We start from the raw sequence: 14,279 nt of genomic DNA, 5'->3' as shown, positions 1-14,279 counted from the left end.
AGCATACCGCCCGCGGTCGTCAAGGATAACCTCGTCAATAGCAAGAGCTAGGGAGGACTTCACCATGATACCCACACCCCGGGACCCAGAGGTGAAACCAGCATGTGCGACCAGGCGGTAACCCCGGCGGTCGAGGGCCTTACAAGCATTTCCGATTAAGTGGGTCTCCTGAAGGAACACAACATCAGGGGCATGGCGCCTCAAAAATTGTAACACAATGCCCCGCTGGATCCTGTTACCCAACCCGTTGACGTTCCAAGAAAGAACCCGCATTACACTAACCCCCTCCCATTGCGGCAAAGGCAATCCACCCCAACCCCCCTCCACAACCCCAAGTTCGGAATAATTGCAATCAGTGAAATACCATGAAAAATGAAACATAACAAACAAATCGAAACACAACCAAGTCCCCAGGAACCAGCCCCCAAACAGAAACCCGTTACAACACCCCCCTCCCTGCACCCCTGCTGACCAAAAAGCCACCCCCAACTGCAGTGTGCCTGTCGCCCCATCTGATCTACACAAAGAACCCCCCGAGGAGGAAGGGAGAAATCACCCGTTCCCGCACCGCCACGGGCATAAACATAGAGCACACAGTTAATTCACTCTGTACAGTACGTAGTCTCAATCCGGACCTCCGGGGGCCCATATTACTCCTGGGCCGTTGCACCACCTTCCGCCCCACCAGGGCCACCGCTCTCAGAGTCATCTGTCGGCAACGAGTCCAACCAGTCGGCAGCACGCTCCGGCTGTTTAAAAAAGTAGGCACGTTCTCTAAACTCAATCCGCAGTCGGGCTGGAAACAACATGGCGTACTTCAGTCCCCGGTCTCTCAGGCAACGCTTCACTCCGAGAAACCCAGATCGTTGTCGTTGCACTTGGGGAGTGAAATCAGGATAGATGGAGATAGAGTTATTGTCATATTTCAACGGGCCGTGTTTACGGGCGGCCTGCAGGATAGCGTCTCTATCTCGATAGTGAAATAGCCTTGCAATGATAGGCCTCGGCGAGCCTCCTGGTTTCACTTGTCCTCCTGGAAAACGATAGGCGCGCTCTACGGCAAAGAACTTACTGAGTCCAACCGGAGCAAGTTTAGCAACGATAAGTTCCTCGACCAATAAATCGATCGAGGCAGCACCATAACTTTCCGGCACTCCAACTAGGCGTATGTTGTTCCGCCTGGCCCTGTTGTCGTAGTCCTCCATACGTTTAAGCAGCAGATCATGCGAGGAACGCAGATTCCCAATCTCAGATTGCGCCTCCGCCATGTCCGTCACCAGGCTCGAAGCCTTCAGGTCTAGTGCCTTCACCCTCTCGTTCGTTTTGGCTAGATCGGCCCGAATAAGAGTAACATCCACAGCCACCGTGTCTATCTTGGACACGATGGCTTCGTATTGCTGACTCATATCGGCCTTAAGTCCAGAGATGGCAGCCAATAGGTCTTGGAGCGATACTTCAGAAGAAGACAACATGTCCGTTTGAGGTCCTTCAGCGCCCACGCTGGTGACACCGGGGGAGCCTCTCGGCTGGGTGTAGCGTTCGATCATATTGGACTGGATCGACCCCCCCCGGGTTACAGTCTTCCTGCGTTTTTCGGCCTTAGGTTTTGTCGCCATGTTGGAATCAGTGGCGGCCGAGAACCCAAAAGGAGCAGTGGGACGGAGAAAAATCCAGAAACTCCGAAGTGTAGTTCGAAGAGGGAATACCGCAGGCCTCCTTGCCAGTCCAAGGATGGAAAGTGTGCACTGTGAAGGCAGCAGGCGAAGACAGAGTAGGAGGAGACAGAGACAATGAGGCTGGAAACCGAAAGTGAAAGTAATACACCACCGGTGGGCCAGATGCCAGGCAGCCGTTGTTGTTGCATTACAGCTCGGCCATAGTAGGCAGCCGAGACCCCGGTTGCGTCCGTGGGCAGGCCAGAAAGTTGAAGACGACAGAAAAATGGTCCCCGAGGTCCGATTTTGACCAAAAAAGGATTGTCAGCATCAGTGAGAGTAGCACTTCAAAAGCCCGTCGAAATGATCAGGATAATTGCAGGATAGATAAAGAAGGGCGGCGCGGGTCCCGGGAGCTCTCTGCTCACGCGACCATCTTGGATGCCCACGTAGCTCCTCCCCGGGGTAGGTATTTCTTATTACCGAATCTCAATTACCGATTTGGTAATAAGGAATATTAAGGATTCAGTATTTTTTACCGAATCCTTACCTAAATAGGAAATACAGATTTCTTAATAGCGAATCGGTGAAATTCGCTATTAAGAAATCGGTATTTCAGATTTACCTACATCTTGCCCTTAGTTAGGTACCTTTTATCATATAGTGTGGACATGTCTTATTCTAAAGTGTACTGGTTAGAAATTCGCTTGAACGTTACAGAGGTGGTGAGTAGAATGGACGTAGCTGATCCTAGAATGGCACTCTTGGATGAATGGTGTGGTCCAGGGGCTACCAGAACCCTGGTGACGCTTGCACATTTAACTGCCAAATGCAATATAACCCTTCACTGGCCCTCTTTTAGAAAACCCTTATGCAGAAGTTGACATATGGATTGAACTGATGTTGCTGGGCAGAGGAATATATTTACAGATCCAGGGCCTGTCCCCAAAAACATGAAAATATGATTTATGTGGCTTAACTATTCCTCTACAGCAAGGGTCTAGGTGAAGACACCTTTTACATGTACGCATTTGTACTCCTGATCTGTTTTATTGTGTAAAATGCGAAAGTGTATTGTAATGCAACTTTCTTTTGTTATGATTTCATGCCATGCTTTTCCTGTAAAATCAATAAACAATGTGGTAAAAATAAGGAGTGACCAGAGTTTCCTCCTGAGGCTGATGTGCAGCCTGCCCCCTAATGATCATGCAAGGCAACATGTTTCAGAGCTTTAAATATTTCTAAATTGATTCATTCCGGTTCTCATGTGACCATTTATTGGATGTTCCTACCCTGAATAATGATTCCCCCTGCATCCCTGGCTACTGACTGCACTCAGCATATTCAGATTCAGCAGATTCATCACGACCCCAGTTGTTCTCTTGGTGCTTCGGTTTTGGAGTTTTACCCATTTCCGTCACTTGGTTGTGATTCATTCTCCAATTTTGACTTACGTGATGCTCTGTTAATTTTGACAGTCTGCCCCGCTACTAGTGCTCAGTACATTGTACTTGCTGTGGCACTGCCTGAACCCACAGGAACAATTGTCAGGGGGTTCCTTGGCCTTATCGTCGTAGTGCTCATATTCTTGTTAGTCTTGATGATGGCCTTGAGTTCACGTCAACGTTCAAAACATCATGGACTCCCATCTAATTAGACTCCTGTTACCATGTTGTTTCCTGTACATCTTTGAGTCTTGAGTCCATTGTACTGCTGTGTGTGCAATTGATATGTTTGCATTTGTTGCACCCTATACATGTGTGCCAAACTTGGTACTTTAGCAATGATTTTCTTTGACTAGCATGAGGGATAACTGTTTCCTGAGCTAATCCCTTACTCTGCCGTTAACCTCTCTTTTCAGGGTAATCCTCTCATTCTCCAATTCATCCTCTGTCTTTTTCCTGTCTTTCATTCTCCTTAATTACCTCTTTTATGGGCCATTTCATCCTGTCAAATCATTCACCTTTCTTCTTCTTGCTGACATGAGTTTCTCTCTCTGTCAGGGTGTTAGCGAAGCCTAACCTATCTAAAGAAGCAACACCTAGGACAGAGGACATAGGTAAACTAGAGATGAATGGGGAAGACTTTCTAGGGGATACTCCGAAAAACAATCTAGAGGATACTCTACTAAGTCAGTTCAAGAAAGGTCTGTACTCAGCGACTCTGGCTGCCTGCATCCAGAGAACTCTCATTTGTGGTATCCTCTACCAAACCCCCCTCTGACCTTCCTGCACCCTTCTCCTTTCCCGTAAGGCCTGTTTTCTCCCATTTAACCATCATAAAATCTGTAATGGGTTCCCCTTCTTTGGATCTTGGAACTTTCCATCGACTGTCCCAACACATCTCCTTCAACTGATCTAAGGGGAGGTTTCTCATGACTGCTTCCTCTCATCTAGCATATTTTAACATACAGGTTGTGTGTGAAAAACCAATTAGTTGCTATTCGCGTTCACAGGAACTGGAATCTAAAAACTTGCCAATTCTCTCTCCCATTTGTGGGACCTTTTCAGGGGTCTGAAGGTAGACAGAGGTAGCTGGGGCTGACTCTGACAATCAGAACTATTTCCACTGGAGTCCTGGGGCATAACCCTACCATAGAGCCCAAAAAAGAGCGCAATGCACACACCGTTAAAACTTGACTGTTGGTTGTAGGGAAGTTGAGCTGGCCAAGACCTACTCGGAAAAGTGCTATGTGGTAGCCATTCAGATCTAACTGAAAAATCTATTAACAATCAGCCGATCAATGTCCAGTGAGTGTTTTTACTCACAAAGAAATCCATATGTATTCCTGGTTTGCCACATGTATTACACCCCAGTGTCCCATATGGATGGAGTGAAGGACCCATTTGACAGTCTAATTTAAAGCATGGGAGAAGCTGGGAGACAACTCTCACTGCCATGCAACAGATAAAAAGTTCTGATCTGCCACTAGAATCTGTTGCTGTCACCACTGTTAGTCTTCTTAAGCCCAGTGAAATGCTGATGGTCAAGCTCAGGAAAGGAAAGGCGCATTTGGTGAACCACCTCAAAACCACAGAGCATTATTCTGGAACTCATTTTGTGCCATAAGGTGCCCTTAGTGCACACACATGATTGTGATGTGTGTCCTAGCATGAACATGAAAAAACCTCACTATGGAGTACTCCTGGAGACAGGGACGCGTACTCTCCAGGCCCATACAGAGGATCTTTCTGTCCCAACAAAGGAGATTATCACTGAGTAGGTAAAGGTCCATTTTCCATGAGGAGACATGCTAATGCATAATAGTCACTTCTATATCACTTGGCCCAGGGAACTGATAGAATGGTTGATCACAGTTATTTTCCTCTTAGTATTAAAATTTCAGTTCACTGTTCAAAGTAGCTTTTTTGTGGGGGGGGGGGACTGTAAATGTGTGCTTAGCACTGACTGAGAGTAAACTTGTTAAAAATTGGTTCATCACGGCCTTGCTCCAGAAACCGAATGGACTACTCTATTTGGCTGTTAATGACCCACCTCCTGGAAGCCAGTGGTTTGGTCTTAGCCAGCAGTAAGGGAATTAATCATATGGGAGAATGACCTGAACAGATGGCGTACAGAGGACAGCTTTCATTTGACTTATTTTTGAATGAGAGATTCCAAATATGAATGTCAGGAACCGAAACTATTTATGAACAGAGCCATCCTAGCTTTCTGCCTGTGCTCCCTGCAGGAGGGAAATACAGTTCCAGTCTGGCAGTGGGTGGGAATCATCCCCTCCATATGGGAGTGGCTAGAAAGAGAGACAAGACTCCTATAGATGGAAGACATCTAAGGCTGTCTTGGAAGAGGAATTCTAGGAAGTTTTGCAGCACAATTAGAAGGGAAGCACTGCAAAAGAAGATGTACATTTGTAGGGAAAATGCAAAAATGGGGTAATTGGATGTCTCCAATCACAGGATAGTGCCCAGGACAATATGTACTGCACCATCCTGTCCTCAGAAGATTCATGACTTAGTAATAAAACATCAGGGAGAAGAAGGACTCTGCATGACCAATGGAGAACGAAGCCTGAAGGAACCTGACTTTTGCCTGAACTCAGTGACTCACAGGTTAGTGGTTGGCCTCTTGATGCTGTTACTGAGACACAAAAGGCAGAGGGTCCCTGCTCAGAAGAAGGCCCAGTCTCCTACTTCAGATCTGATCCTGATAGAACCCTGGCTGGAGGGCGAACTGGTACCTGAAACCCTGATATAACGTCAGGCTGACTGTAAAAGAGACCAGGAGTGAATTTTCCAGCATCAAGAAGCATTGGCCGGAAACAGGGGCAGAGAGCCCCATCTCCCTTTGGAGCAGTGAAGGAAGTACATCAAAAGAGCACAAGAAAGGCTGGAAGCACCGAAGTATAGCAGCTTCAAAGATTACTGACTGACCTGGACGTCTATGTGGTAGAAAACTTTGCTGGCAACTTGTTCTTATTTCTTTACTAATATAAGAGGGGCCTCTGGTTATCATTTGGGTAATGAACATAGACTGAAAGTGACCTTCATATGGGTATTTTTTCGACCGTTTTGTCTTAAAATGTGAAAAAATCCTTACGGGCCTCCCCCTTATCTTATTTTAATTGTATTATTTTGTTTTCATGATTTTCCTAAATTGGTTGTGGAATTTCATTTTGTTGTGTTCTTATTCTTAAGGTAAGTTGGCACTGCTTGAACATAACACACGTTTGTCTGTGAAATTGCCTGCTGTCAATGCTACCAGGGATTGAGCAGAAATTTTCTTGGAACAGCATTGTCACATAATAAGATTGTGTTTATCAAATAAGTACCCCTCTCCCAAATTCATAGGCCAATTACTGACAATGGATTTACGTGGGCTGGCAGATGAATCCATGGAATTATATGTTTTCAAGTTTCAGAGTAAAAATAGAAAACATACAGTGCAAGTGATCTGATCCACGTACATCTCGCTATCTCATAATTGAAAGAGGCTTTGTCAGACAGTAAAATAATACTGTACAAGCATTCTGGGCATTGAATAATAATATAGACTGGGGTCATCTCTGGGGCTCAAAGGTTCCAGCATACATGGCTTGAAGTACAAGGAAACCGAGTCAATAAGTAAATCATACAATGAGGAATCTGACATTGACCTAGTTGGTCTTCATACAGTGTCTGCTATATCAGTGGCCTACTAACATTCATTCTGATACTTCAAAGCTGCTGTCAGAACTCAAGTCATTACTCATTTGAAACTTAAGAAGTAGTTGTGCCCATAACAATATCTCATCACCCGCTCCTCCACCTGTCCGTGACACTCTCATATATAGTTCTTCCGCCACCCCCCAATCTACCAAAATAGAGTAGCATTTGATAGAAATACCTAATACATTTGGAGCTTGAGCAATGGTTAAGAGTGTAGACACTGGTAAGACCAAATATAGGCATATTTTTATTGTGTGCTGTATATTTCCCTAGTTTAATCATTTAAATATTTAAAGACCTTGTCTTGTTTTTGCAGAACATTTACTCTAAGTGTTGCGGGCAGTATTATATTGTGTAATGCCTTCCCAAGAAGTTCAACCAGAAGCAAAATGTATCCACAATGACAGGGTTGAAACCCTGTTGGATTATAACAGAGTCAATGAAGTAGGACATCACATCTTCTTCAGTGGGGGCCTGCACCAAGCGGGGGTGGTGAGGCATGGGCAGGGGCGAGAGGGGGTGTAAACTACTAAAATGAATAACTTACCTTATCCCCACCTTGTCTCTCCTCCACGTCAGGACTCCGCTGAACAGGAACCAGGAAGCACCCAGGCAACCCTAACCAATCACAATGCTGTAATGCAGCATTGGGATTGGTCTGAGAGCTGTGGCTCTGCGCTCAGACAGGGACTGGGGGCCTAGGCATGTTCACTTAGGCAGCCTGTATGGAGAACATGCGAAGTGCCCAAACTGTTTGGCAAGCCCCAGGGGCCGGCCATACAGTCATTGCGTGCTGGCTGGCACACTTTTATCTATGTTGTCTCCGTTTATTTTTCCGAATCTGTTAATGTTAATTAGTTAATACAAATTTTTGCGCTTTTTATAAACCTGGTCAGCACTTTCTCTTCTTTAATATTTTATGTGTATTTATAGCCTTTTCAAATATTTATTCAGCACCTTCCCAAGAGGGGTCATAGCTTGTATGTCTGCAACATACTTGGGGCATATTTACAAGAAGCTGGTGCATCTGTATTGATGCGTAAGCTTTCCTGCGCCTGCGTGCGAAACCCTTGCGCCACCATGGATGTGCTGTATTTACACAACTATATTTACAACAAGGGGTGGTGAGGGACAGAGTCTCTGAATTAAGCAGAAAGCTCTCACCCAGTCAAGAGATCAGGGCTAGATCCAACACCGTTTTTTAGCTCACTGCACCATCCCAGTTTCAGAACCTGGCTGTATGCAAATTAGTCTGTTCCTGTCCCAGTGCATGATGGGAACAGGGCAAACCAAACTACAAAAGCCAATTCTTACAAGCCCTGATCTTTGGACTGGGTAAGAGTGGTCTGCTCAATTCAAACACTCTGTTCATCACCACCCCCTTTTGTAAATCGATTTTGGCCACTATAGGTGTGGCAGGGTATACTCAGACATGAGTCCCTTTCTCACTGCTCCATCAGGATTCAAGCAAGCCGGGCCGAAGAGGCTGAAATGCCAGAAACCGGTCCCCGGTAGCTTGTCTCCTTTCTGGTAAAGAATTGGCTTGGTAGTTTAGTCTGCCCTGTTCCCATGATGCACTGGGCCAGGGACAGACTGATTTGCATATAGCCAGGTTCTGAGCTGGGATGGGGCAGTGAGATAAATAACGGTGATGGATCAAGCCCTGATCTTTGGACTGGGTAAGAGTGGTCTGCTCAATTCAGACACTCTGTTCATCACCACCCCCTTTTGTAAATCGATTTTGGCCACTATAGGTGTGGCAGGGTATACTCAGACATGAGTCCCTTTCTCACTGCTCCATCAGGATTCAAGCAAGCCGGGCCGAAGAGGCTGAAATGCCAGAAACCGGTCCCCGGTAGCTTGTCTCCTTTCTGGTAAAGAATTGGCTTGGTAGTTTAGTCTGCCCTGTTCCCATGATGCACTGGGCCAGGGACAGACTGATTTGCATATAGCCAGGTTCTGAGCTGGGATGGGGCAGTGAGATAAATAACGGTGATGGATCAAGCCCTGATCTTTGGACTGGGTAAGAGTGGTCTGCTCAATTCAGACACTCTGTTCATCACCACCCCCTTTTGTAAATCGATTTTGGCCACTATAGGTGTGGCAGGGTATACTCAGACATGAGTCCCTTTCTCACTGCTCCATCAGGATTCAAGCAAGCCGGGCCGAAGAGGCTGAAATGCCAGAAACCGGTCCCCGGTAGCTTGTCTCCTTTCTGGTAAAGAATTGGCTTGGTAGTTTAGTCTGCCCTGTTCCCATGATGCACTGGGCCAGGGACAGACTGATTTGCATATAGCCAGGTTCTGAGCTGGGATGGGGCAGTGAGATAAATAACGGTGATGGATCAAGCCCTGATCTTTGGACTGGGTAAGAGTGGTCTGCTCAATTCAGACACTCTGTTCATCACCACCCCCTTTTGTAAATCGATTTTGGCCACTATAGGTGTGGCAGGGTATACTCAGACATGAGTCCCTTTCTCACTGCTCCATCAGGATTCAAGCAAGCCGGGCCGAAGAGGCTGAAATGCCAGAAACCGGTCCCCGGTAGCTTGTCTCCTTTCTGGTAAAGAATTGGCTTGGTAGTTTAGTCTGCCCTGTTCCCATGATGCACTGGGCCAGGGACAGACTGATTTGCATATAGCCAGGTTCTGAGCTGGGATGGGGCAGTGAGATAAATAACGGTGATGGATCAAGCCCTGATCTTTGGACTGGGTAAGAGTGGTCTGCTCAATTCAGACACTCTGTTCATCACCACCCCCTTTTGTAAATCGATTTTGGCCACTATAGGTGTGGCAGGGTATACTCAGACATGAGTCCCTTTCTCACTGCTCCATCAGGATTCAAGCAAGCCGGGCCGAAGAGGCTGAAATGCCAGAAACCGGTCCCCGGTAGCTTGTCTCCTTTCTGGTAAAGAATTGGCTTGGTAGTTTAGTCTGCCCTGTTCCCATGATGCACTGGGCCAGGGACAGACTGATTTGCATATAGCCAGGTTCTGAGCTGGGATGGGGCAGTGAGATAAATAACGGTGATGGATCAAGCCCTGATCTTTGGACTGGGTAAGAGTGGTCTGCTCAATTCAGACACTCTGTTCATCACCACCCCCTTTTGTAAATCGATTTTGGCCACTATAGGTGTGGCAGGGTATACTCAGACATGAGTCCCTTTCTCACTGCTCCATCAGGATTCAAGCAAGCCGGGCCGAAGAGGCTGAAATGCCAGAAACCGGTCCCCGGTAGCTTGTCTCCTTTCTGGTAAAGAATTGGCTTGGTAGTTTAGTCTGCCCTGTTCCCATGATGCACTGGGCCAGGGACAGACTGATTTGCATATAGCCAGGTTCTGAGCTGGGATGGGGCAGTGAGATAAATAACGGTGATGGATCAAGCCCTGATCTTTGGACTGGGTAAGAGTGGTCTGCTCAATTCAGACACTCTGTTCATCACCACCCCCTTTTGTAAATCGATTTTGGCCACTATAGGTGTGGCAGGGTATACTCAGACATGAGTCCCTTTCTCACTGCTCCATCAGGATTCAAGCAAGCCGGGCCGAAGAGGCTGAAATGCCAGAAACCGGTCCCCGGTAGCTTGTCTCCTTTCTGGTAAAGAATTGGCTTGGTAGTTTAGTCTGCCCTGTTCCCATGATGCACTGGGCCAGGGACAGACTGATTTGCATATAGCCAGGTTCTGAGCTGGGATGGGGCAGTGAGATAAATAACGGTGATGGATCAAGCCCTGATCTTTGGACTGGGTAAGAGTGGTCTGCTCAATTCAGACACTCTGTTCATCACCACCCCCTTTTGTAAATCGATTTTGGCCACTATAGGTGTGGCAGGGTATACTCAGACATGAGTCCCTTTCTCACTGCTCCATCAGGATTCAAGCAAGCCGGGCCGAAGAGGCTGAAATGCCAGAAACCGGTCCCCGGTAGCTTGTCTCCTTTCTGGTAAAGAATTGGCTTGGTAGTTTAGTCTGCCCTGTTCCCATGATGCACTGGGCCAGGGACAGACTGATTTGCATATAGCCAGGTTCTGAGCTGGGATGGGGCAGTGAGATAAATAACGGTGATGGATCAAGCCCTGATCTTTGGACTGGGTAAGAGTGGTCTGCTCAATTCAGACACTCTGTTCATCACCACCCCCTTTTGTAAATCGTATTTACACAACAGCGCACCATGGCGCAAGGATTGACAGATGTGTCAGAAATGTTGACGAATCTGTCGGAGCAAAAGTCATGCATTGCTCGAGTTGTGTCGCAAGAACAACGCAACTCCAGCAGTGCATGAGGAGGCGTAGGGTTTTGATGCAGTGGCATCGTAGAAGTGGCGCTGTAAAATCTTGTAGATTTCACTGCATCACTTCTACGAGGCTTTCCCGCGTGGGAGCGCCCACCCCGCATATATTCTACCTGACGCAGGTATAATGTGGCACATGACTTTACAAGGTAACGCATCTCCCTAGATGCCTCACGTTGTAAATGGGTCACAAAAAGTGATGCAACGGCAGTGCAAAAGTGTCACAAGGGGCTTGCAAATTCCGCCCCTTCCTTCTTACGGTGTCTATGGGTTGCCATAAAGGATTGTGCTAATGGGGTAAGTTGAGGTAAGGAGCTGTAGTAGTATGTATCGTGTAAAGAAATAAGTGCAGGCAATCAAGGTTTTTCTTAAGAGGCTGCTGCCGAATGCTGGGGCTGCCAATTACAAGGCTGTTTACTGTTGATTCCTTCTTCTGCTTCTGTCTCCTACAACCCTATATGTCCTGTCTCTTTATCTCACTCTTGCAGATTTTTTTTTATTCATGCTTTGTCACTTTTCAGCTATTTCCATATCTCTTCACTTCTCCCTTTACTGCTTTTCTCTCTCCCTTGCTCTTAGTTAAAGTCTGATGCTAAAAACATGAGTCCCGGTGCCCAAAAATGAGTGTTGGTGCCCACCATCTACAACTTCCATCGCAAATTAAACACTAAGCTTAGGGTAAGTCTCAAGGTGGAAACACAGGTACTCAGTTATGCGTAAAACTAATATCAACCTTACAGAGAAAGACTTTCAAGGGAATGTTGTCTGTGGACCGGTCTGGCCAGTCCATGGCTGAAGATTTCCCAGAACGACTGGTATAGTGAAAACAGCCTACAATTTGTAAGTAACTCAGCCTATCATCTGTGATCATTTACTGTTTAATGAACACGCGATGGGGAAAGATGCCAATGCAGGAAGCAAGCATTTAGAAATTATCAGTATCGCTAGGCCCTTCACTATGGCTGATGAGAGGAGAATAGCAGAAGTTGGCTGTTATCGTCATCCCACCTTATTGGGCACTGTCTCATTTGGTTACTTGCCAGTTAATGAAGGTACTGAAGATGAAACTGAACAGAGCTCAAGCTATTCCTTTTTGGATCCAGAGGCTTACCACCTTGGTATCCAAGCAAGTAGCAAAGTAATTTCCAAAGAGTAATGCACACCAATCCATCTGAAACCCTAATTTTCGTGGAGACATTAGCTGGGTTTTCTCCCAAGTTAAGAAGCTGGACAGTTATTGATCAAAACCTCACCCGCTGGTTAGGCCATCCTAATGTCTGTCAGAAAGTGGTCCGTACAGACAGGCTTCTTAAATGTACAGGCCATGATTTAGAAATGGGTGGAAGTGGAAAATCCAATGTATGGAGGTAAAGCAAAATACTTTGTTAGAGGATTCTTCCCTATTAAAGATTCTGCCAGCGGTATTGCTTCTGGGGTACTATCACTAATGTTGAGGTACGTTTTCCAACAGTTTCTCCACATCTAGAGAATGAGGGATACCATATTTCCTCCTCATATTAGAGGATTTTCCATTGCCACCCGATTCTAAATCAGGCTGATAGTTTGGAATTAGTTGATGACAGGAAGGAGTCGCTAAAAGTTCTAGAACTTTGAAATTATCTTCTCTTTTTCTACTTTCACTGCTAGTTTTATTATTGCATTGTTTGCTATCTGGCAACCTTTTTCTCTTCTATTCTTATACATATCCAACTGTAGTCATAATATATTGGTCTGATATTTTTTAAACTTACCTGTAGATTTTTATTCAAGGCACTTTTTCTTCTAAAATTGTTCCCCTCTACTATTCTTACCAAGGAAAGAAAGTTTGTTGGTGGAGCTAGTCAGATAAGCGAGAAGATGATGGATTGCCTGAAAGGTAGAGTGAAGCTGGAGAGACCAGTTGTTCGCATCGATCAATCTGGAGATTCCGTCATTGTGGAAACCCTTAACCATGAGAGATACGAGGTAATTTAAGTGCAAAATTTAACATTGATACTATTGGAGGTACACGCAACTTGTCAAATTCAGTGTCATATAATGAATTTCTACACAGTAGAGGAATCTGCAAAATATTTAATTCAGAATCTGAATGAATTTTAGAAAAGTAAAATGTGATGCTATCCAGGTCTCCAATTTCCTTCCTCATGGTAACGCAGTCACATATTTGACATATGTGAAGGTAACAAATAGCGGAAAATAGTGAGGGCAAATGTTGGATTGAGGCATGTTCAATGAGGTTCTCTTGTTTACGTCCTACCTCATCATTCCTTGTTTTACATACATACTTTAACCTTCAGTTCCATATATATACTTGTTGAGTGATGCAGATTGGAACTGTTCAGTGGTTTTATTTTGTTCAGTGACTCTGTGAAGAGTGCCTTTGGTGTTAAGAGCATGCATACAGGGTACTTACTTCAATGTTGCAAGATCTCTATTTTGCTTACCTCACCTCTGCAGGAGGCTCAAGCCAAAGAGATCTATGTATGTATGTATCTCTAGGTATTTATAAAGCACAAATCTAGCAGGCCAGAAGCTGAGCACTATTAAGGGGTCGCTGGTCCTTAAAAATGCATATTGTAATTTTAATTGCATTTATATATCGTTTGCTACCCCTGACGTGGCGTTGAATCGCTTTTTTGGCGAGTAGCACGCTACTCCAGAACCAAAAGAGGGTTAATGGTGAGTTAGTATAGGGAGATATGAAATTAATTTGAGCAGTGGACATGTGAGTTTGTTTTTTTGCATTGAAAAAGGATAGTGGAGGGATAGAAGAGGCACAAGTTTGCATTTAGATAGTGCTTGCTACACTAGATGAGATGTTGAAGCGCTTTTTGGTGGGTAGCGCGCTACTCTGGAACCCAAAACAGGGTTAGTGAGGAATTGGTACTGGGAAATATGTCTTTAATTTGAGCAGTAGAAATGTTAGTCTGCTAGTTGGATTGAAAAGGATAGTGGAGGGATAGAAGAGGGAATGGTCTAGAAAGTGGGATTTTCTGAGCTCATAGCAGCAGGAGGAGATTTGGAATGAGTAACGGGCAGGGGGAAGAGTCAGAGGGAAGGGTTATTTGGGCAATCTGGATAGTAAAATCGGTATAGGCCAGAGGGCATCATAGTGCTGTCCAAATTTGACATCTCAAACAAGTGTCACGTATAATACTGGATTAGCACCCCAG

At 45.5% G+C, this 14,279-nt stretch overlaps 1 protein-coding gene across 1 annotated transcript in view; it reads left to right on the top strand.

Annotated features, from left to right (window-relative positions):
• LOC147697031 (amine oxidase [flavin-containing] A-like) overlaps positions 1–14,279 on the top strand; it is a 562,294-nt gene that overhangs the window by 468,149 nt on the left and 79,866 nt on the right. Inside the window, exon 7 of the mRNA XM_086934108.1 lies at positions 12,922–13,071. Within this exon, the coding sequence (XP_086790234.1) occupies positions 12,922–13,071 (150 nt within the window). The remainder of the gene's footprint in view (positions 1–12,921; positions 13,072–14,279) is intronic.

This window comes from Lissotriton vulgaris, chromosome 8 (assembly GCF_964263255.1).
Source record: "Lissotriton vulgaris chromosome 8, aLisVul1.2, whole genome shotgun sequence".
In the NCBI taxonomy this organism is placed as follows: domain Eukaryota; kingdom Metazoa; phylum Chordata; class Amphibia; order Caudata; family Salamandridae; genus Lissotriton; species Lissotriton vulgaris.
This window is presented reverse-complemented; position numbering and strand designations above follow the sequence as displayed.